At 41.6% G+C, this 23,540-nt stretch overlaps 2 protein-coding genes across 4 annotated transcripts; one reads left to right on the top strand and one right to left on the bottom strand.

Moving 5' to 3' along the window:
• Positions 1 to 8,899: 8,899 nt before the first annotated feature.
• On the bottom strand, positions 8,900 to 18,952 carry LOC119276775 (DNA-directed RNA polymerase III subunit RPC3-like). 3 transcript variants are annotated; one of them, XR_005136811.1, is made up of 15 exons: positions 18,780 to 18,952; positions 18,523 to 18,667; positions 18,325 to 18,425; positions 16,156 to 16,243; positions 15,856 to 16,004; positions 14,818 to 14,964; positions 14,460 to 14,570; positions 13,217 to 13,316; positions 12,376 to 12,510; positions 11,657 to 11,694; positions 11,456 to 11,548; positions 11,178 to 11,261; positions 11,037 to 11,085; positions 9,808 to 9,957; positions 8,900 to 9,166 (listed from the first exon to the last, which is right to left on the bottom strand). XR_005136811.1 is itself a non-coding variant. In XM_037557929.1 (14 exons), exons 1-13 carry the CDS (start codon positions 18,846 to 18,848, stop codon positions 9,796 to 9,798), a joined length of 1,422 nt encoding a protein of 473 aa, XP_037413826.1. In that variant the 5' UTR covers positions 18,849 to 18,952; the 3' UTR covers positions 8,900 to 9,166; positions 9,771 to 9,795. The 3 variants fall into 3 exon arrangements, 2 of the variants coding, with proteins under 2 accessions (XP_037413826.1, XP_037413825.1); XM_037557929.1 differs by lacking the exon at positions 11,037 to 11,085 and having other exon boundaries at positions 9,771 to 9,957; XM_037557928.1 differs by lacking the exon at positions 11,037 to 11,085 and having other exon boundaries at positions 8,916 to 9,166.
• Positions 18,953 to 19,003: 51 nt separating this feature from the next.
• On the top strand, positions 19,004 to 22,593 carry LOC119276776 (50S ribosomal protein L15-like). Its single transcript, XM_037557930.1, has 4 exons — positions 19,004 to 19,512; positions 21,131 to 21,214; positions 21,295 to 21,384; positions 22,035 to 22,593. Exons 1-4 carry the CDS (start codon positions 19,075 to 19,077, stop codon positions 22,314 to 22,316), a joined length of 894 nt encoding a protein of 297 aa, XP_037413827.1. The 5' UTR covers positions 19,004 to 19,074; the 3' UTR covers positions 22,317 to 22,593.
• Positions 22,594 to 23,540: the final 947 nt, after the last annotated feature.

Below are 23,540 nucleotides of genomic sequence, written 5' to 3' on the forward strand. Positions count from 1 at the left end.
GCAAGCTTTGACTGATCCGGATGACTCTAAGTCGCAAACCAGATACGTATTTTTATTGAATGGAGGAGCTGTCAGTTGGTGCAATTCCAAGCAAAGCGTCGTGGCGGAATCTACGCGTAAAGCGGAGTACATTGCTGCTTCGGAAGCAGCGAATGAAGGAGTTTGGATGAAGGAGTTCATATCCGATCTAGGTGTCATACCTAGTGCATCGGGTCCAATGAAAATCTTTTGTGACAATACTGGTGCAATTGCCTTGGCAAAGGAATCCAGATTTCACAAGAGAACCAAGCACATCAAGAGACGCTTCAATTCCATCTGTCATCAAGTGTCGGAGGGGGACATAGAGATTTGCAAGATACACACGGATCTGAATGTTGCAGACCCGTTGACTAAGCCTCTTCCACGAGCAAAACATGATCAACACCAAAGCTCTATGGGTGTTAGAATCATTACTATGTAATCTAGATTATTGACTCTAGTGCAAGTGGGAGATTGAAGGAAATATGCCCTAGAGGCAATAATACAGTTATTATTTATTTCCTTAATTCATGATAAATGTTTATTATTCATGCTAGAATTGTATTAACCGGAAACTTAGTACATGTGTGAATACATAGACAAAACATATAGTTCCTAGTATGCCTCTACTTGACTAGCTCGTTAATCAAAGATGGTTATGTTTCCTAACCATAGACATGTGTTGTCGTTTGATGAACGAGATTACATGATTAGGAGAATTATGTGATGGACATGACCCATTCGTTAGCTTAGCATTATGATCGTGTCAGTTTCATTGCTACTGCTTTCTTCATGACTTATACAAAGTTCCTCAGACTATGAGATTATGCAACTCTCGAATACCAGAGGAACACTTTGTGTGCTACCAAACATCACAATGTAAATGGGTGATTATAAAGGTGCTCTACAGGTGTCTCTGAAGGTGTTTGTTGGGTTGGCATAGATCAAGATTAGGATTTGTCACTCCGTGTTTTGGAGAGGTATCTCTGGGCCCTCTCGGTAATACTCATCACTATAAGCCTTGCAAGCATTGTGACTAATGAGTTAGTTACGGGATGAAGTATTACGGAACGAGTAAAGAGACTTGTCGGTAACGAGATTGAAGTAGGTATTGAGATACCGACGATCGAATCTCGGGCAAGTAACATATCGATGACAAAAGGAATAACATATGTTGTTATGCGGTTTGACCGATAAAGATCTTTGTAGAATATGTAGGAACCAATGTGAGCATCCAGGTTCCACTATTGGTTATTGACCGGAGACGTGTCTCGGTCATGTCTACATAGTTGTCGAACACATAGGGTCCGCACGCTTAACGTTCGATGACGATTGGTATTATGAGTTTATGTGATTTGATGTATCGAAGATTGTTCAGAGTCCCGGATGAGATCACGGACATGACGATGAGTCTAAAAATGGTCGAGACATAAAGATTGATATATTGGACCATGTTGTTCGGACACTGGAAGTGTTCCGGATAAGTTTCGGATAAAACCGGAGTACCGGGGGTTACCGGAACCACCCCCGGGAAGCTATTGGGCCTCATGGGCCTTAGTGGAGAAGAGAGAGGGCCAACCAGGAGGTGGCTCCCCCCTTGCCCTAGTCCGAATTGGACAAGGGGAGGGGGCGGAGCCCCCCTCTCCTTCCTTCTCTCCACCTCCTCCTTCCCCCTTCTCCTTGTTGGAATAGGAAAGGGGGTGGGGGCGAAACCTACTTGGAGTAGGATTGCCCCCCCTTGGCGCGCCTCCACCCCTGGCCGACCTCCTCCTCCCTCCCTCCTTTATATACGGGGGAAGGGGGCATCCCATAGACACACAAGTTGATTGTTTAGCCGTGTGCGGTGCCCCCTCCACAGATTTCCACCTCGGTCATATTGTCGTAGTGCTTAGGTGAAGCCCTGCGCCAGTAACTTCATCATCACCGTCACCACGCCGTCGTGCTGGCGAAACTCTCCCTCGATCTCAACTGGATCTAGAGTTCGATGGACGTCATCGAGCTGAACGTGTGCAGATCGCGGAGGTGTCGTACCTACGGTGCTAGGATCGGTCGGATCGTGAAGACGTATGACTACATCAACCGCGTTGTCATAACGCTTCCGCTTTCGGTCTACGAGGGTACGTAAGAAACACTCTCCCCTCTTGTTGCTATGCATCACCTAGAGATAGATATTGTGTGATCGTAGGAATTTTTTTGAAATTACTGCGTTCCCCAACACGTCTACCACTCGACTGATCTTGGGGGATTGGGAATCCTTGATCTCGCTAAATTTGTGAGGGCTCTTCGACTTAGATGGCTATGATTTGAATGGAAATAGCCTTCCAAGATGTGGGTTGGGTTGGGAACCCGTGTGATGAGTTGGACCATGACCTATTCTATGCATCCTCGCACGTCACCATTGGCAACGGAGCATGTGCGCCCTTTTGGGACTCCCCTTGGGTTAACGGGGAGAAGCCGATCGTCAACACTCCGCTCATCTTTAAGGCCTCCACAAGAAAAAAACTGGAAGGTCAAGGAAGCCATGCGTGGAGACACATGGCTCTCCAAGATTAAGCTTCCCAACCTCTACATGATGGCTCGCACCAGGAAAATTATTACTCTCTGGGATGGCTTGAGGACCATTCCCATTGCAGCGGACACTAAGGACACCATCTACTGGAAGCGTACGACCAACGGGTACTACTCCGCCACATCCATGTACAATGCCCAACTTCTAGGGATAGCTCGCTCACCCATGAGCTCCGTGGTTTGGAAGGCCTGGAGCCCTCCAAAGAAGAAATTCTTTGCTTGACTGGCAATTCCAAACCGTATTTCGATGGCAGATAGATTGGAAGAAAGGACATGGCAAACGATGGCCTCTGTCCGCTTTGCAAGCATGCTACATAATCTGTTGGCCACATTTTCTTCAAGTGCCGGTACACCGTCAGATTTTGGGCATGATCAAGGGATGGCTCAACCTCGACTACATGGACACTTCATCATGGATTGATGAGCGCTCCATTAAGGATTGGTGGAGCGTTAGCCTCCCTTACCATGCTAACTTGTTGGACCATTTGGTGCGAGAGAAATGCTAGAGTCTTTCGCCACAAGTCTTCCCTCCCGCTCATCCTACTATCAAACATTCAATGCGAGGCCAACCTTTGGGTCACCTCTGGCGCAAAACACGGCTATATCATGCCAGGAGAGTAATGGCCATGTAATCTTATTTTTGCTTTTGTAAAGAAAACTCTAAACTCCTTAATTAATGTATAAGGCAAATCTTTAACCTCTAATTAAAAAAAGATATATCTATCCTGCAAAAATAAGAGTAAGAAATAATTCACTATTTGTCTTCTCTAAATTTTGTTCCAGATTTAATAAGACTATTTTGTTCGCCGCTGCAAGAGCACATTCTCACTTTCGCTCGTGCCAGTCTTGCCGAACGCACAACGATTCTTTATTCTTTTTCCTAGTCTATCGGGAAGGACGCAAAACACAACACCAAGATTGGTGCTCCGTGATTGCTTGCTGGCTTGCCGCGAGCATATTGATGAGGTTACCTCTCTGGAACTAGCTGAAACACTGGGGCTATTGCGTGCGGTGGCTCTTACTCCCTCCGTTTCAAAATAGATGACCCAACTTTATACTACTCCCTCCGTTCCGAATTAGTTGTCTTGGATTTGTCTAGATACGGATGTATCTAGACTCATTTTAGTGCTAGATACCTCCGTATCTAGACAAATCTAAGACAAGTAATTCAGAACGGAGGGAGTAGGAACGGGAGGAGTACCTGTCAGGAAGAGTTTCCAAGGACCATTTTCTAGTCAAACTGTTTGCCCGTTATCCAGAGAATCAATGCTTCAACAATTGATCGCTTGCCGGTGGGGCTTATTACTGTTGATATCAACGAGTTGACGTCGTTCTTCTTGTCCGTTCGCTTTATTCTTACTAGCAAATACGCCTGTGCGTTGCAACGAGAGATTATGCAGGTGTGATAGATATAAAAAATTTGAATCAAATGCCAGGATGAGATAAGGACTTTTAAAATATCATTTGACAAACTAATCATTTGACAAACTATGTCTAAGTGATGTCATGATGAAATAAGAGTTATTTAAAAGTCACGATGAAATAAGGGAATTCTATAAAGTCAATTAAAAAACTAAACATGTGATGATTTGATCACGATTTGTTTTCTTAAGGCGTCACAACGGAAAAAAAATTGGCTGAGCAAACTGCATTGATAGATCCTGCCTGAGCTAGAGTAATGAATGATGTGCCTCGTCTTGACCTAGCGTAGCCGTGTTTATCATAACCAGTACGGTGGTACCAGAATAAATATAGATGTGTATGAAGGCAAAATAGACATTTATCATTTTCGCATAGCTTACAAAAACTAACCTACAGGAAGATGCATCAATTGTTTTGAGCTCAGCGTTGTATGAACCATGAAGACCATTTTTTAACCCGATGCAAGGCACTAAATAAAATCATAAAACGACCTCCACGGATCCCCTAATAAAACTTCTACGCAAGCGATGATTCATTTTGTTCATTATTTACAGATATGTTTTAATTTTGGAACATTTTCTATAATTCATGTACCTTTTTTTCTATTTCCAGAACATGTTTTTAATACTGTATTATTTTTTAAATTTTTTGACCATTTTTTTATTTCATGAACATTTATTGTGATTTGTGAATATTTTTATAACATATGCATTTTTAAAAAAAATCATAAAGATTCTATGATTTTCAAATATTTTTTGAATTCATAAAGAGTTTATGATTTCTCAATATATTTTTAAAGCTCACACCATTTTTAAATTTGGTTCATTTGAAAATCTCGAATTAATTGAAAGAAGGAAAATGAAAAATAAAAATGAAAAGGTAAAAAGCAAAATAGAAAACAGGCGGCGCCACCATCCGCACATGGGCCGACCCATTAGGGCGAATGAGAGGAGGAGGGGCGCTTCGTATTGAGAAAAAAGGGGTGGAAAGTGGTGGGGAAGCAGGGATCGAACCGTGGTTGCCTGTGCGGTAGACCAACGCCTTAGCCATCAGGCTAGCTCTATTTTTGTGTTTCATGAGCGTATCATTCTTTAAGAACCAAACCCGGCGGCTATTTTGAAATAACCCGAATCGTTTTACTTACGGATGGCAGAGTGGGTAATTTGTGCTAACTCTGAGGGCAATTATAATGACGGACGACAGAAACCCAATTCACTTTATTATTAGATAAAGATAAAGATAAATCGTTTCTCAAATGTCGCGGCACATATTCTGACTAGATCTTCTGAGTCATTTGATGGCTCTAGTTTTCATGTAACTCTGGATTGTATCCGGGAGACACTTTCACTTGTTATCCTTGATCAATAAAGCGCGATATTCCTAGTATATAGAGAGAAAAAAAGATTGGTGCTCCGTGTAACCGGGGCGATCATGCGTGACGGGGCGAAGGGGCGTCCACCCCGAATCCCACTCCCACGCGACGCCGCGCGCGCAGAGCTGGTGGCCTGGTGCCCGATCAGACACGACCCGGTATTGATTGGCAACAAGTTCCCAAAAGCGAAGCCACAGGATTCAAAATTTGTCCGCGACTACTGCTGAATGCCGCAGGATGGGCGGGGAAGGAAGCAAGGCCACATGCCCAGGCGGCAACATATTCTGTCACGGCACATGGTGGTACTCCATTGGTGCCTGGCCTCCAGCTCATCGTCCATTTGACCACATTACCGCAGGGCAGCAGCACCCTCACATGTGTGCCGTAGCCCGTAGTCCATTAGCAGCGCGGGAGCAAAAACAGCTCTGCCTGCGAGCTGATCCATTAGGGTTAAGGCCTTTCCAACGATGACTAAGGCCGCGCTTACGTTCAATTGTCAATCACAGGGGATTCCTCCCGCGGCCCGAATTTTTCTAGTCGATCTGTAGGAGTAGGTTGGAGGATGTCTGCGTTGGTGGTCAGTACGTATGTCACACGCGTATTCCGGATCTCACTGCACGCTGGGTGGGTGATCACTGGTCTTATCATGCACAGCGAAACGTAAATAAAATAGTAGCACTAGAAACCAATCCTTCTATCCCAGCCCAGGTGACGAGGAGAATAGCACGGTGCTATTTTGCGTGTGCGTGCGTGCGTCTGTGTGTGTGTGTGTGGCAATTCTGGGCCAGAAGGGATTGCTTGCATTGCAAGCCGTGAATCTAACTAAATGGGTTGGTTGTTGTAGCAGGCATAGGAGTCGAGTCGATCGCCACCACTCAGCCCCACAGCAATGGAGCCTTCCCTTCCTTGAAGCGACGTAAAACTCGGCTACGCACTGCGAAATTCAGGTTCAGAACACGTACACCGAGCTGCTCATCGTGCCATTTCCTGAGTGCCGACTGGCAAGCGTGGCATCTGTCTCCACAAGTTTCCGCAATACCAAATCGGGAAGTTGAGTTCACGCTCCAAAAGCTATATAAATATATATGGAGCTAGAAAGTTCAAATGGTAGCCGATATAATGTGCTACATGGGGATCGGTAACAGCGCACGGACAGTAGCAGCAAGAAAAGGCACGACCAATTGGCTTGGAGCTTTCAGAAGGCACAAGGAAACAAAGATGCGAGATTGTCACTCACCAGCTGGACTACACAAAATCCCAGAAATCGCAAGCGCGTGCATGGTAACACGCCATCGCTACCAGCAGCGCCTCACCGCTCGGTGTAGATAACGTACTGCGTACGTACAATGTGTGGACACAATCATACGCAAGCACGTACAATATATCTATCCATCTGTACAGGCGGATCGATTGTGTACGTACGTACAGACTTTTGCTCTCATTACACCGTTGTTTATGGAGGTTGGTACGCCGTCGAACATTCCCCGCGGAACAAGGCCGAATCAGTGGGGGGACTCTCTTATCATTGCGGAAAGGAAAAAGTCCAAAACAAACCTTCAATTTATAGGCGAAAGCTAAATCAAACCTCGAACTCTCAATCCCTGAAATGAGCACACCAAACTCTCTAATCCCGGTCTATTTTAAACCTTGACAGAACGTAGCCGGGATTTTCTAATTGGGCCGGCCCAGTAGCGCACTTACTCGCGCACGCGCACTAATCTGGTTTTCTTAGTTTCTTTCTTTTTGCGTTTTCTTTTCATTTTTCATTTTTACACATGTCTAAATTTGCTCAATATCCAATGTACATTTTTTACGCACACATTAAATATTTTTGGATAAACTTTTGATATTTTCAAATACATTATGTACATTTTTAAATTAAATGTTTTAAAAACTTTTTGAATACATGGTAATATTTTTTCAAATACATGTTTTACATTTTATTAATGACAAAAAACATTTTACAAAACTACATGAACACCCTTTTACGTGGTTCAATATTTTTAAATCTGCATACACTTTTTTCAAGGACATGCCACATATATTCAGTTAAGGTTATGACACATATTTTTACATCACGCAAACATATTTTTACATTGCACACACATTTTTTTGAAAATGTCGCAAACACATTTTTTGAAACTCGTGAGCACTTCAAAATTTTGTTCAGGTTGCAAAAAATGTTATAAAGGTGTTCGCTTTTTCAAAGTTGTTAGTTTTTAAAAGTACTCAGAATTTTCAAAAAGTTCTCACACTTTATAAATGTTCAAATATTTCATATATAAATACGTTTTCAATACTTGTTTGCCCCTAAAACATATTTTCAAAGTTCGATGATTTGGTTTCTGATTAAATATTTCGGGCCTCTGACTATGTCAGCCATAGTTATCTACTGTAGTGGCTACCAGGTCCCAAGTTCAACTCCAGGGCATGTTTTTTTGTGTTGAAATTATTAGGTCACCCGATAAGAAAAAGAAAGAAAGAATTTTTATGTCCCATTGTTAAGGGAAAAAAACTTGCTTTATGTCTGGTGAGCTGGCCAACAATCTGAAACATTTTATAAATACATTATTTATGAAATAGTTTACGAAATACCAAAAACATTATTAAAAAATGTGACACAATTTTAAAAATACGAAACATTTTTCAAATCATGTGAAAAACTGTTGGAATTCTGAACATTTTTTGACAAATGTAATTTTTTTGAAATCACAAACAGTTTTTTAAAATGCTAATAGAGTTTAAAAATTCCAAACAGGTTTTAAAAAACACAAAAAGAATTGAATTTGTTCGAAAAATAGAAAACAGGAACAGTTTTAACTTCTGAACAATTTTAGAAATGTGCAGACATTTTTTAAACCTCACGAATTCTTGTTTTGCTATAGTGGGCCGGCCCAAATTCTTGTCCGTGAGAGTAGCTGGTAATCCCAACCGGGATTGTTGTATTCCCGATGTGCCAAACAGGTATAGGGTCCAAAATAGACCGGGATTACAAGTTCAGAGTGTCAATTTCCAGGATTCAAAGTTCAGGGTTTGATTTAGCTTTCATCTACAACTTCAAGGTTTATTTTAGACTTTTTCCTTGCGGAAAGAAAGAATCGTTATTTGTCTCCAGCTAACTGCAGCAGTTGACCTGGCCGTATGCGCGCGCATTAGCTGTAGGGTTGCTTCATGCATGTGTGTGCGCACATGGGTGCGATACGGCTCGCAAAAGTCCATGGTCATACGTGCATGACGACGCGCTTGCGACCTCTACCTCTCGCGCGCGGATTGATAGATAGATAATGGTAGCCGCTCCAAGTGGCGCAGCATCGGCGCCCCCGCAACTTGCGAATTATTGTGATTATCCGCTTCCAATCATCGGTGGCCTGCCTGCCTGCCGGTACGAGTGGCATTTGGCCAGACGAACCGAATGGATAGCCTGACATTCCGGATGACGAGTGGAAAATCAGCAGGTCGGTGGGAATAGTATTCCTCCTACCGTACCAATTGCATGGTGGATATTACCAAACTGTGGAATTTCCAAACACAACAATGGCAAAATGCGATAGCAAAGATCTCAAAACATGCAGCGTAAATGAATTTCCCATAGGTGAAATCAGCTACGAGCCTAAGATATATTAATTCAGTTGTCCAACTTCACAGCCTGGATTCCGTTCTACATTCACGGTAGACTCACCTGTGTTCTCAAAAATCATGGAACAGCATGAGAGAGTCATCATGTCTAGTGAGGGCCAGGATCAAAATGTTCTTTCTGTTCCGCAGCTTTGTTTCGTCCTTCGAACCCTGCAATACACAATATATTTAAACAATTCGTGAGTTGAGGTCGGGTTGCACACATCTCTGCAAGTAAAATCTGCTTCAAGCCAACAAAGTTAGTTTCAACAAGGGTTCATTTAGTAAGATGGCATGGTGGCAACTAATCCCATATTGCTGACAGACATTATTCTTGTTATTGTGACGAACATGCATTGCACATCAGGTGTCCTACAACTTCCAAACCCCAGCGATGGTGCTAATGTAAACTGATCTCAGCCTAATTGATTCTTCAATCTAGTAACTTGAGAGTTGTTTCTAACGAAGGTTTTCTATATGGGAGCAGAGGAAATTATTGGCCTCGATATATGGTTGCGTATCTTCCTGCTCTGCATTTGGGATGAACTAATAATGTAAGCCTGATCCCAACCAAATAACGCTATGAAAGTACGACTCAGTAAAGAAACAAACAAACTGAATTGCAACTATGATATGGCATAAACACATTATATAGTCATGTATGTACTGTGATGATAAACATATGGGCAATAGAGCAACCAATCCTGACGTGCATCCTGAATTAATGAAACGTAAAAGTAATAAACAATTTTTTGCATAGGAAAGCTCAGCTTACAGCTAGAAAACTGTAATGGTGATCATTAGATGATAACCTCGAGTAGAAGTTCAGCAATGTAATTCACCATCTGGCGCAAGTTCAAAGCAGCATGGTAGAGATTATCGATGAACTGCTCACGAAATGTATTTTTGGCTCTCCATACAAAAAACTGTGCGTACCCTGTTCCTGCTGCGGAAGCGATTTTCTGTAAACATAATAGAATTATTGTGAACAGAAGCACAAAATGAGACATATTTTTTGTTACTTATAAACTTACAGGATATCTATATCCTGTAATTTACTACACAAGTTCTCCTAGCTTTAAGCCATAGCGAGTTCTTTAGGTTAGCTTGAAACTGAGGTAGCAGAACTGCAGTAGTGTGGAAGCTCTGAACTATTGCTCCAGGAAAGTAACTGAAACTTGAAAGTTGCTACAGAAGAATTGCTAGACGATAACTCTGCCATGGGTGACGTGTGGAGCAAAAATACCATTCTATGTGACTTAAGAACATATCATTTTGTCAAACACCTAGTGCAAACATTTATTTGGGGTACAACAGAAGCCAAAAACAGCAATAGCAGATGCATCCACTTTCCTAGTTCCAGCTAATTTTCTACTGTATCAGTCCAATAGAATCACTTCCACGGGTATTATTTATGGATAGTTCCAACTATGCTAATGCAGCATTAGAGCCTCTAGCAGATTCCTTATAACCCACTCATTCCTTCAAATTTGCAACTAAATAAAGCACCTAAATATGCTCTTGAGCTGGTGAAACTTATGGGTGCAAGAAGTTCTAAACTTTTCCCATTCCTTATCCTTAATTTGTTTTGAAGGATCTTCCCTAAAACTGGTATTTGTTCAGTAAATTTACATTAGTTACTTACAATCATTTTAAGGAATGAGTGTTTAATAAAGCACCTAGATATGCTCTTGAGCTGGTGAAACTTATGGGTGCAAGAAGTTCTAAACTTTTGCGGTATTACCAATTACCACACTACAAAACTCAGAAAGTGTGGGTTAAGGTGTTCGAGCACCATTCACATAACTAGAACATATAACTGGATATTATTTGTGTTCAAGTACTTAATGTGTCAAGAAAACTTTAGACATTTACTCTTGTATTAACTAACTTATCAAGTTTGTTTACAAGCTTTGTCCCAAATGCTAAATAGCCTTTTAAAACTGCATTGATGCTTATAAATGATGCAGATTTATGATGAAAGTAACGCAATATATCATGAATTCATGATGCATTCGTAAGGCTAATATGGACCACCTGCCTTGTATAGTAAAGTAGTAGACCATCAAAGCAGTGAAGTTATCGCACAACTAGCATTTAAAGCAAGGAGGGTTATCATTGTCATTCTCTCTGCCCTCCAAGCAAGAAATACTACTTTTTCTGATGACACTAGGAAACAGACCTCTGTATCTATGTAGCCGTCGTTCCATAGTTTGTACAAAGTTGAATGAACAATCTGCTTGTCCAGAATTGTTGTGTCAATAATCTGCACATTTGCAATCAAAGTTTAGATTTGTGTACTTCGGTTTGCAACAGGAAGCCATGCCATCAAATAAACAATCATAAAACAGGATCACACAAATAAAATTAATGCATAACAGAAGCTTTCTTAACCAAACGAGATTGACAACAATAGCAAAGCATAGTTCTACAATTTCCTCAATGTGTAAGAGTACTTACTTGATCTGTCTCAACTGCACAACCTTGTGTGACCAATAGCCTAAAGATTGTAAAAGCTTCTTGCCCGTATTTCTTTTTCACAAGCGACTCTATCTATAATGCACACATAAAAGACATGTGCATGTCAACTGTTAGTACGGAAAGGACAGGGGAGTGTCTTTTAACTCAAATAAACCATGAAACAGTAGCACAATCTGGTACCTCCTCATTTCTACATGCTTCAACCATTTTGCGTAAATCTACAGGAAAAACAGTACCACTGTCATGAGAATCTTACAAAAAGAACTTATGATGTTCACTCAAAGGCTGGCAAACTAAATTTAAACATCAAGTGTTTTTAATCTTACATAAAAGAACTTATGATGTTAACTCAAGGTTGGCATACTAAATTTGAGCATCCAGAGTTTAGAATGGAAGACAAGTAACAAGGAAAGTAAGTTTCTACAACATAATTTCCAGCTGTTTAGAGGCTTTTTCACGCTTCGGCTGAATATTTTGTTATCACTGCATACATCACAATTTCATGGAATAGCAGGCCGTCAGTATCAGCAACCTAATGGTAACTAGGCTTGAACTAATTATGAAAACAATGGAAGATGTCATAGCTATAGTACTTTTTCCTTGTATAGACCAACCAACATGTCTCCTTATCTGGAAGTGTGGAGTGTGGACTGGTTCACATGATCATATCCAAAGTTCAAATATAATTAAGACAATAAGCTACCACAATTCAATCCAGGAATTGGACTGGACTGAAATCAGTTTCCTTATGGCATCCATTGCCTAGTGGCAAGTTTTGATTTCCGAACCGTAGAAGTTCATTTCTAGCAAGCTTGAACTGGGCTTCATGTCGGGCACTTAACTAACAGAACTTCGATGTATTCAACTTATACAGACTAAAAATATCAACAGTAACTTACCAAAAGTAAATTCTTCCCCATCGGAAGTAGTACACTGTAAATCCAGCAGGACTGGTTTTATGTCACCAATTGACATTGCCGCACCTCCTTCCTTTTGTCCTAGTTTCTCCAAAATACCATTTATTGATGATGTCACTGAAAAAAGGGAACTCAATGTTATATTCGTTGGAAATAATTCACAACTGCTTGCGAGGATGGTCTTTTCCCCCTCTAGTGATATTATATCAATGAAACTGAAACCATGTAACTTCAGTGATAAATTGTCATGGTACATTGGTACTTCAGCAAGTTGGTTACTTGCCTACCTGGTATCTTGGGAGGCATTGTGCTGGTACTGATTCCGCAAAATATTCATATACATTTAACCTAATGAGGTACTCCCTCCGTAAACTAATATCAGGTAAACTAAAGTAGTGATCTAAACGCTCTTATATTAGTGTACAGAGGGAGTACTAAATTCGTTCTATCCTTTCTTCAAATCGAATAGAGAGTAAAAAGCTAAATCAAATCACAGAAGGCATGATTTTAACAACCATTTGCCACCGTAGGAAATAATCTAGCATATGGCATTCCCTAATCTGGCTCATTCAAGACTGCCAAGCTATAGATTTAAAATAAATAGCTCAAACAGAAACTAGCATTTCTTAGTTAATGCTCACCACCAAGAGGCAAGACCAGAACCGATGGAATTTAAAAACAGCAATGCAGGTTAAAAATAGTTGTGTTCATACAAGCCCATGTGTGAACGTAAAGCCATAAAAGCGTAAAGCCATAAATAAAATCGCAGTGTTCCTGGATCTACTATTGAAAGGATACTTGAGCTATTGATATCGGGTACTACCAGAGTTTGTATCTTTGTCAGGTAAGTTAGCTTCAAAAAATGACTCCCAGATAGGATGTGTGCCAACCTTCAGCTTTGGCTTCTTTCGGTCTGCACAAAACTTTAATGCAAGAAGGAAAACATGAAGTGGGGATTAACAAAGTCAAATTGCATGATTCCTTCAGCTGCACCACTCATGCATACACAAATAAAAATATATCAAAATGAAATCAGCATTCTCTACTCTCTTTTTGTGGGGGTGTGAGGGGGTGGGGGAAGGCGGTGCTGCTACGTGAATAATCCTCATTCAACTTAACTTATTTGGCACAAAAGGCAGATGCGGTACAACAACACGGTCCTGTACATTACACATAACAGGCAATCCTTACGGCATCTCTGATGTGCATCTCAAACCGGTTAAATAGATGTTACCGAGTTCATATTGTACAATGGAACGATAAGTTCAAGCTGGGAAATAATCCTAGCATCAAACTCTTAAGTTGAAGCCGACCACAGCATGCGAGAATAACTTTCATGGCCCATACAACAACATGCCCACCCTAGCTGCCGGCTGCTGCTTCAGTGCTCTGTCATCGCTTGCAGCTCTGGCTCGTCCACTCCGAGGAGCAGCTCGGACTCATTCCCACGCCGCAGAAACCCTTGGATAGTCTCCAAGATCTCCTCCACAGTCAAGAACATTGTCAAGATAAAGGAAGACGCTGCTCATGTTCATCGGCCTACCATCACTATTCTGTCTTGGTTTCAGGAGAAATAACAGTGGCAGTGGTAGAGAGAGAGAGAGAGAGAGAGAGAGAGAGATTGAGAGAGAGAGAGAGAGAGGGAACAGAGATGAACGGGAGCTAATTTCTGCTGTTCCTTTTTCTATGTATGGTTTTCACTGAGGTAGCATGGCTATGTAGCAACGTTGATTCAATACAATGCAGAAGCTCTTATATGTTCATGAAGGAGTATATTCCCTTTTTCTTTTGTCCTCTTTTTACTGTACTAACTTCATCTCACTTTGGGGTTTACATTACAATCCTTTCTTCATGGCAGCAGCAACCCCACCCCAACCCCACTCCTCTTCCGAAGCAATACATTTCACTATCGTTTTGTAGAATAGAATGCCTTGGTAGGTATCCTACTTCTAGAAGACCCAATGCAAGCAAGGATTTTTTTTACAGAAACAACACTGCAGATAAAAAGATGAAGACACCTGCATAAATATGCTACCCATAGTAATGCTATGATAACAGCAACATACCTTCTTCTTTAGACAGAATATAAATTTCTCAAAATTTACCCGCCAAAGTACTTCATTCTCTGCAATTGTTGAGTTGAGCTCTTCATCTACCTCAAAGGCTCCGTGTTTCCGCTGATGAAATAACGACGCAGAGAATTACATGATGATAAAAGCAGTTAATTGCATGTTGTTGCTGCATTTGCCAGTTCCTACCAATACTTTCAGAAAATGCCTTCGCCGTTAACAAACAATCTACATATATCACTTTGCCTTTTCTCATTTAACAACAGGATGGCCGAAACAACAAATACCAATTTTTCCCGTAACATGAAGTCACTGCATAACATGGTGGTGAAGATAAGTAGAAAGAGTACACCACCTTAGCACCCGCAACAGCGTTATGAGGACAATCATTCGTTTTTGATGCATCCTCCATGCTGTATGGGATCTCAGAAAACCTTTCTGGATCAGAAAGGGTTGCAGTATTGACAACTTTCTGCTCAAGTGAAAGAACCTCCTCGGCAGTCTGTAACAAAGATAATTTTCTAAGATCATGTAACTGACTATCATACACAGTGCATATCGACAGAAGAAAGAACAGTAATACATTATTAAAGCATCGAGATCTTGGCACTAATAATTATCAGTTTTCACAAAGTGTACACAGGTGATGACTATGAGTTAAGAGTAAGATGATTTTGTCAACTGGACATGCATAAAAAGGACCCAAACCAGTGAGCTAGCTAATTAGCCCTTTGCTAAGATGTCTAATTAAAAGACCAAGTTACTAAACTAACAAGCTTAGTCAGCTTCTACCAATCCTGCATGCATTTGTATTAGTTTACAGTAGAAAACTATAAAAGTCAGTGTTCAAGAAAGCGTTTTTAAGTGCTGAGCGATGGCAAACCTCTTCGCTTTTGCCCTAAGCGGTAGATTAAGCGTTTTTTCTTAAATTTGGCTGTTTTTGAACTGCTTTTGCTTGTCTGCTTGCGCAATAATGGTAATATGCCATTTATCTTACTATTAGGCTCTGTTCGGGAACTATTTCCTTCATATTCTGGCAAAATTCTGGCACATGATCTCTATTAGGTTATGACTATTTGAACTGAACTGCATTTTAGTTGTTATCTTGCTTGCTATGTGAACCTGATGTGTATTTGCTATGGTGTGAACTGTATTTTAGATGCTATATCAATTATCCATGTGCCATGTTTCCTATTTTACTATGTATATTATTCAAAATCTGTCAAATTCCAGCCAATTTCAAAAAATGCTTAAGCATGCTTAAGTAAGCGCCCATTGCTCTAAGCTGTGGCCTTCCGCTTCGCTTATGTTTTCCGCTTTTTTGAACATTGATAAAAGTAGAGGCCTATTAAAATGACCAGGAATGTCCATAACAGGGAATCGCTTTGCATACTTTTGGAACTCTTCTCCTTGCACCTGTAGATTGTTCATCTTCCTGTGGATTGAAATAGGGTTCAGCTTTTGGGCAACGTTCCACATAACGTGCATACACAAGTCTGTTGAAGTTCATTCGTATTTCTTCCCTTGCTGGTCGGATGGTGCCTGTAACATGGATGACCCATTATCAGGGAACAGCAATAGTCACCATCACCGGCAAATATCAAAGATTATGGGAAAAAGAGGAAAGACAATAACATCATAAAAAGAACAGTGGATGATCCAATAACAACTTCAACAAATTAAAAGGACATACCTTCTGGCACTTTAGAGATTGTGCGTCCCACAAGTTGGTCAAATGTTAGCCTACCATTCTGAAGCAATCCCTCAATAAGAGCTTCTGACTGCAAGATACATAAGTTCTATGCATAAGGTCATAAACTTTGGAAAAGTTACAACTTCCAAGTACTGAATGATTGTAGGCACAATGTTAAAATTAACTTTATTTTCTTCTCAGAACGGCCCGGAAACGATCACACATTTGTAACAAAAATAGCACCAGGACAATTAGAATGTAAGTTCAGGCAAGGTATGTTATCTGTCAGTTTCTCTATCAACTACCAGCCTATCACAAACAATAATTACCAGCATATTTATTGAACACCTAAAAAGGGATCATATCAAGAACTAAGATAAGTGACATGTTTTATTTTTGAAACAACTGACAAACTAATCGTTAACTAAACAAATTAGCATTTCACATCGCCATGCTAACTGGAGACATATTTTACAACCACCTAATATGTTTTTTACCAGTTATCATTGTTAAGCAATATAAGACTCATCCTCCTGCACATCCACTAAGCTGTTAGGCTGTTGTGTATCGCATTACATATCCGCATATTTCCGATGATTCCTTCACTTGCCGAGAGCTAGAATCAGTCTCCATACCATGCCAACTGCATGGTTATCTCTGGTTATTTCTCATTCAGACTGTGTACATGTACTCTAAAGAGCACTGAATTCAACAGATATTTGCATCGGAAAATATCTCAATGCCATTCAGTAGTATCAGGTAGTCTTTGGGTCATGCTAATCCAATTCAAACCATTGTGCCATCCAACTTCCTCTCTCTGGCATTCTCCTCCCCACAGCCAACAGCATTCTCCCCTTGCCCTGTCAACCCGCCTCTGTTACCATGGGTGGAGAATAGGGAATGGCCACAACATCACAAGCATCAAACCTAGAACCTAATGACTTTTATAACACTAGTCCAATTAAATATGTATATTGATATATTGAGTAAAAATACAAATAGTTCAACTAATAAATTACAACTAAAATCATCCTGTGTGATACAAGGCAACTTATTTTATGCAATGCAGATATGACCATCTTTCTGCAAAAGTGTTTGCTTGTTCAGATTCAACATACTCTAGTTTTATGGATTGGGGGGATTTCGGAGTGCACAAGTTCTCAACCCTCAGGGCAGAGTACAAATATGAATATGTGAGAAAATACAAAATGTTAATCGTACAGGAAAATCTTAACCATATTTGTATTTTATAAAATATAGTAGTCCAATAATGTGGATAATACAGAGCCTTGACGCCCCTAATAAGGTCATACATGGTACCATGCACCACAGTGTAGCATGCTTAGAGATTAACCCGGAGGATGGATCGAGAATGTAAATAACTAAATACAGCATTAGTTTAAAAAATTGGAATGATCAAGCTGAAATAGTATGAATATTTTTTTTCAGAGTACGCCAATGGCGTACCTTATTTTTATATAAGGGAGCAAACCAAATTACAGGAGTCTGGCACTACACTACAAACAGTGCAGCCAGAGAAACACCACTCCATCTATTACACTCTAAGGTTGTCTCACAAAAATATCTAGACACACCACACCTGTCCTCCTAATGACATCCACAATGTGGTCAAATAGTACGAATATGAAACGGTTCATCTTGCACTACATATAGAGGAAAATGTTTGTCTACGAAAAGATGATGCCTTATGATCTTGAAGAGTAAGAGGAATGTTCAGACGTACAGCACTACAATAATTTGATTATGCTCAACGGCAAACTCCAGATAGAAAGGATTAGCTAGCCTCTATTTGCCAACAGTGACTGCAGTAGCTAGATATCATGAAAGAGTAAAGGACATCCTCAGGACCCGACCTAAATTTGCAAGTACCACATGTCATTAACTCCAGATCATTAATCAAGGTCAAGATGCATGTTAATAATCTTAAGTGTAATACTCCAAGATATCTCAGTTACTCCTTGCCATCGCCTCTAGACCATTAATCAAGGCCGATATGCATCTAGCAACGAGAATAACAAGGTGCAAAAAATAAATAAATCTACAGTACCATCTGCTCCGCACTGATTTCAGCATTCAGAGAATTATGGATGCTGTTTTAATCAATCCCAGCTTTTAACAAGCAAGCGTGAACTAAAATCAAGTGCACACCTCTGGAATGTCCGCGCGGATAATAGAGATGAACTTTGAGAAGCGCAGCCGATGCAGGACATTGTCGAAGATGGCCAAGTAGAGCGTGATGGTCCTATCGCCTACAATCACAGAAAAATTAATGGAGTCACGGACTAGCAGGGCATCGAATCGAATCAAATCAAATCATATAGCCAAGGGATTCGCATATGGGCTTGCCTCTGGGCGATGAGAAGGCCTGAACGCAGTTGTGCTGGATGAGGACGAGGAGAGAGTTCTTCACTTGCCCCTGCGGGAGCTTGAGACGGCGCACAATCTCCGTCAGCTGCAGCGCCCCGTGGCGGAGGAGGCAGTCGCACACCTTCTGCGAGAAGGGATCGGGGCGGCGGGAGTTAGGGCTTCACACGCACGAACACGCTGACACAATGCCAGTACCAGGGCGCGACGAGAGGGTAGGAGGTGGACAGGGGTCTTACCGCTACGAGGGGGCCGAAGTGGTCGGATATGAGGCCCGCGGCGAGGAGGATGCCGTGCTGCGACACCATGGTCGCCGGCGGCGATGAGGATTAGGATTTTTGGGTGCGTGTTGCGTCGGCAAAGCCCTCAACGCGAGACAACCTAACCAGCAAAGACTGCGCGTGACGTGATCCTGGGCGTCCATTTTTAGGCCAGCGGCTCAGGTTTTATGGCACGGAACCGTCCATTCTAACCCTAAACCCCCGGCGCAGCCAGACCGGTGGAGGAAGCCGCCAGCCCACCACCACAGCAGCCATGTTGCGCCGCGCCTCCCAGCTCCTCCGCACCATCCCCACCGCCACCGTGTTCCCCCGCCGCCTCCCGCAACCGCACCGGCACCCGCTTCCAGCCCCACCCGCCCATCTCCTCCCCGCCCCCAGGCAACCGTCGTACTTCTACGCCACCGAGTCAGCGGCGGCGCCGGCGGCGCGGCCACCAAAGGTGCCGCGGCCACTGAGGACGGCGGGGAGCCTGCTGAGGCTGAACGACATCCGCGATAACCCCGGCGCGACGCAGCAGAAGACGCGCAAGGGCCGCGGGATCGGCTCCGGGAAGGGCAAGACGGCGGGGCGCGGGCACAAGGGCCAGAAGGCGCGCGGCACCGCTCGCTTCGGCTTCGAGGGCGGCCAGACCCCGCTGCGCCGCCGTCTCCCCCGCCGCGGCTTCAAGAACCGCTTCTCACTCACGTTCCAGGTCCAGGGCCCTCTTTGCATTTCTGTTCATCTGCTTTCCTTGCAGCAACGCGACATTTGCTGTTTGCGATCTAAGTTGTTTGATTACGAATCAATCATTTCTTTCTTGATTTCCATGTACTGTATGTGCTCTAGTTGTCATCCCCGAAGGTTGCTTGATTCGATGATCGGAAGTTGTACGGGCCAACATTTTTGCACATAAGGTGCTTGATCTGTGTTCTGTGCACGGAGTTCACATATTTTGAATTTACCACCGCTTATTCCGAGTGCTACCTTGATAAGGATTTTGCCCCTTCGTAGATGCTCCTTAGTTAGGCGAAGGAGTTTCTGACTGAGCTTACTGGTGCCCTATCTGTGGTGGTAACTCTTAGACGAGCTTCTGGATCATTTTGTTCCTCAGTGTACAACAATAGAACTCTGTGTTAAAAATGGCAAAAGGCAGCATGAAAGTACCTTAATAGGCATTATGAAAAGGCCGGGATAGTGGATTTTCACCTAGCAGCGGCCATTTTTAAGGAACTTATGAGCTTTGAGAAAATGGGCATGCTGAGATAACATAGAAAGTACCGAGAAGACAGAAAGAGATTATGGTCATAGGTCAAGCTACAGTGAGGGCAGAGTATGCTGGCTCCTTATCAGCTAGAGTATGGTATATGTGAGCAGTGGTGGATCCATACCAAGTGCCAAGATATGTGGCTTGTGTACTGAATTGGTCGCCAAACTTTGGTGGATAAATCTAATAGGTGGAACTGTGCTAATCTATTGTAAGACCTGAGGTGTTGTGCACTAATTGGGCGCTGATTTTGGACATATCTATTACAGAGTAAACTATTGTTTGGACAACATTTCTATACTTGATATTTGTTTGCGAAGGAAACCTAGGCTTATAATTAAAGTTTACACATTATCTAATCTATTGATGGATATATAAGTTAATGTTAGTACAGTGTGGACTATTTGGTGCCGTGTTAGTATGCAAGAAGCAGGTTTCAAAGAAGTATCATATGTGGCAGAGTTACATTTCTGTAGTGTTACATAGATTAGATTGTGAAGAGCACTGCAAGAATATTTTTAATAGAACATGCCGATTTCTAGCTTTTTCTTTTCTTTCCTTTTCTGTTCATATTGACTCACAAAAAGAACATGCCATATTCTTACAATATATAGTTGTATCTAGCATAAGACCTAGTAAAGCATCAAGATTTATAATCTAATGAATTGCATCTATCATATGTTCCCAAATCCTTCAGGAGGTACTGTGAAGTGATATACTGTTCGGCACTGAGCAGTGGAGTAACTTTCTGTTTGCTTTACAATCTTTCAGTCTCCTAAAATTGTATTCCAACATGATATGTGATGTACCTATCTCTGCTAGTTCATGCAGTGATTGTTTTCAGAAAATTGTGGTTGCTATTTGATCCATGCTAATGTCTGACTTCAACATCTACAAAATAATGGCAAAATTTTTGTATTCGTTTGGGTAACTGGATGTTCATTGTAGAACTTGTTCAACAACTTGACAATTACTTTGTTTATTTATTATGCTTTAAGTTCAATTTTTTATTCCCAAATGGTACCGTGGGCATAGTGTGATGTTGGTCATCTTTCCCTGTGGTCAGCCCTGTGGACTGGGGAAAATTGCGAAGCTCATCAATGCTGGAAAAATTGATTCCTCTGAATTGATCACAATGAAGACCCTGAAGGTACTGCAGTCATTTTTTTGAACTAGCTATGTTTCTGTTTTCTTCTTTGCAACATCAACTTCTCTATCACACTTTATCAGGATACAAGTGCCATTGGGAAACAAATAAAGGATGGGATTCGGTTAATGGGCCGTGGTGCAGAAGAAATCAAATGGCCAATTCATCTCGAGGCAAGCAGAAGCTAGTTCGAAATAATTAAATCTTATCAATATTCATAAGCATATAGTTTCTTGTTCATTTCAAGTACTCCATTCTCAGGACTAACATGCACGCTTTCATAGTCCAATTCTGTTCAGTTTCGTGCTACATGCGATAACACATAATTCGAACATGTAAATGTATCTGTTCCGCCGGGTGCCATTTATCCATTATAATGATATCACAGAATGTGCTCATTCATTATGTCTTTGCATGACCTGCCTGTCTATTGCTTGCAATCATGTTTAGTACAAATAGTGACTCTTTTGTAGAGGCAATGAGGTAGTTCCAACTGTGAGTGTAGTAAATATAGCTTTCTATTGCTGAATATTGTTTGGCATGTGCCCAACTAATAGCCGATGACAGTGACAAAAAAAACCCAGCATGATTTTACTTGCAATGTACTCCCTCTGTAGTGATCTAAACGCTCTTATATTTCTTTATACAGGGAGTATTTTTAAGTGAAATTATATTGTTTTGATTACTAAGATATAACATTTTCAACTTAAAAGAATGGTTACACATACTAGGTCAGCTGTGAACATTGGTACTGTGGATTGGATTTGATATACTATGTATTCAAATTTCACGAATCCCTTCCTAATCAAATGTAAATTGGCAGGTATCAAGGGCGACTGCAAGGGCGAAAGCTGCAGTTGAAGCAGCAGGTGGAACTGTAAGATTGGTGTACTACAACAAGCTTGGGTTCAGGGCACTTCTCAAACCTGAGTGGTTTGCAAAGAAGGGCCGCCTTATACCAAAAGCGGCGAGGCCTCCACCCAAGCAACGAGACAAGGTTGATAGCATTGGCCGACTACCTGCTCCCACAAAGCCACTTCCCTTCACATCGGAGGAATTAGAGTTTACTGCCAAGCGTGAAGCTGCTAAAGTGATCGCTGCATAGGAGGGAGTACAAATCACTGAAGAAGCCCATCCGAACTTTTATTACTTACATAAGTCCTGCACCGGGCATTTATAACAATCACCTGCTCTTCCCTATAGGTGCATTCCTTGTGGGATCCTTGTGTTTCCTTGTCATTTGTGCTACGCGGGAATGACATTGTCTTCTTCTGGTGGCAGTAGTACCTCCTGGTAAGCACCAGGGCTGGCGGGTAAAATATCCTGTAACTGTCTTTTGAGAGATCAGTTCATTGTTTTCGTTAATAGAAACTTTTTCTCTAGGACAATACTTCAGGAATGTCTGCCAAACACTATAGGACAAAAGATGGCTTTTGGTGTACTAAGTATTAAGAAAAAAAAGGAGCGTCTATCAAAAAGGAAGAAAAAAACAAGGGATAATGACCCCAATAGCCAACGAGCCTTCCCTGTTAAGGGTCAATTTTTGTTGCCACGAGCATTGCAAATTTAAAACAGCATAGTTAGCGAGCATGACAACTATGCTGTAGTTTTGTTTTTCATCATAAAATTGCCAGTGCTTGCAAATTTAAATCGTCATCTTTGCCCATCCTTGTGGTAACTAAAGTTGCCATCAAAATGTTTGCAATTGCCACCCTTCCTAGAGAATCGTCCGCTGAATGACATTACCCTGGTTTTAGCACAAAGAACTTCTCTAACAATTTCTATAGGTTCAATGTAAGATCTATCTGTTGTTTAATCATCACATCAATTTTTCCTTCAATTTTTAAGGGGGGCGATATCTTTAGCAATTTATTATAAAGAGCATAAGTAATGGGACAAGAATTCTTGGAACATGGTTACATGCATACCCGCTAGACCAGTAAAATTGGTAATAATAATAGATTTTATATATATGAAATTTTAGGGTATTAAACTTGATCGCCCATTCTACTCACATGTGAAGTTTCGTGAAGAAATGACATATGTGGTATCATGAGCAACAAAAAGTAACGTTACACCTATCATAAGGGATCTTACGTGACCGATTGGATGAAATCTGGGAAGGGGCCCATCCAGTTGAATTCGGGGGTTATTTATTGGTTAGGGATGGAAGGTCACGTAGCTCTTCGTAGCCCCTTCGTAGGTCTAGCATTTTAGTGGCGTCTACCCGGCTGGAGCATATGGCAAAGGAGCCTGCTACTATGATTTTGATTACATCAAAGTTTTACCCGAGTCAGTACCGGCCGAGCCTTGAAGGAAAGCGTCGCTC

This window comes from Triticum dicoccoides, chromosome 3B (genome assembly GCF_002162155.2).
Source record: "Triticum dicoccoides isolate Atlit2015 ecotype Zavitan chromosome 3B, WEW_v2.0, whole genome shotgun sequence".
In the NCBI taxonomy this organism is placed as follows: Eukaryota; Viridiplantae; Streptophyta; class Magnoliopsida; order Poales; family Poaceae; genus Triticum; species Triticum dicoccoides.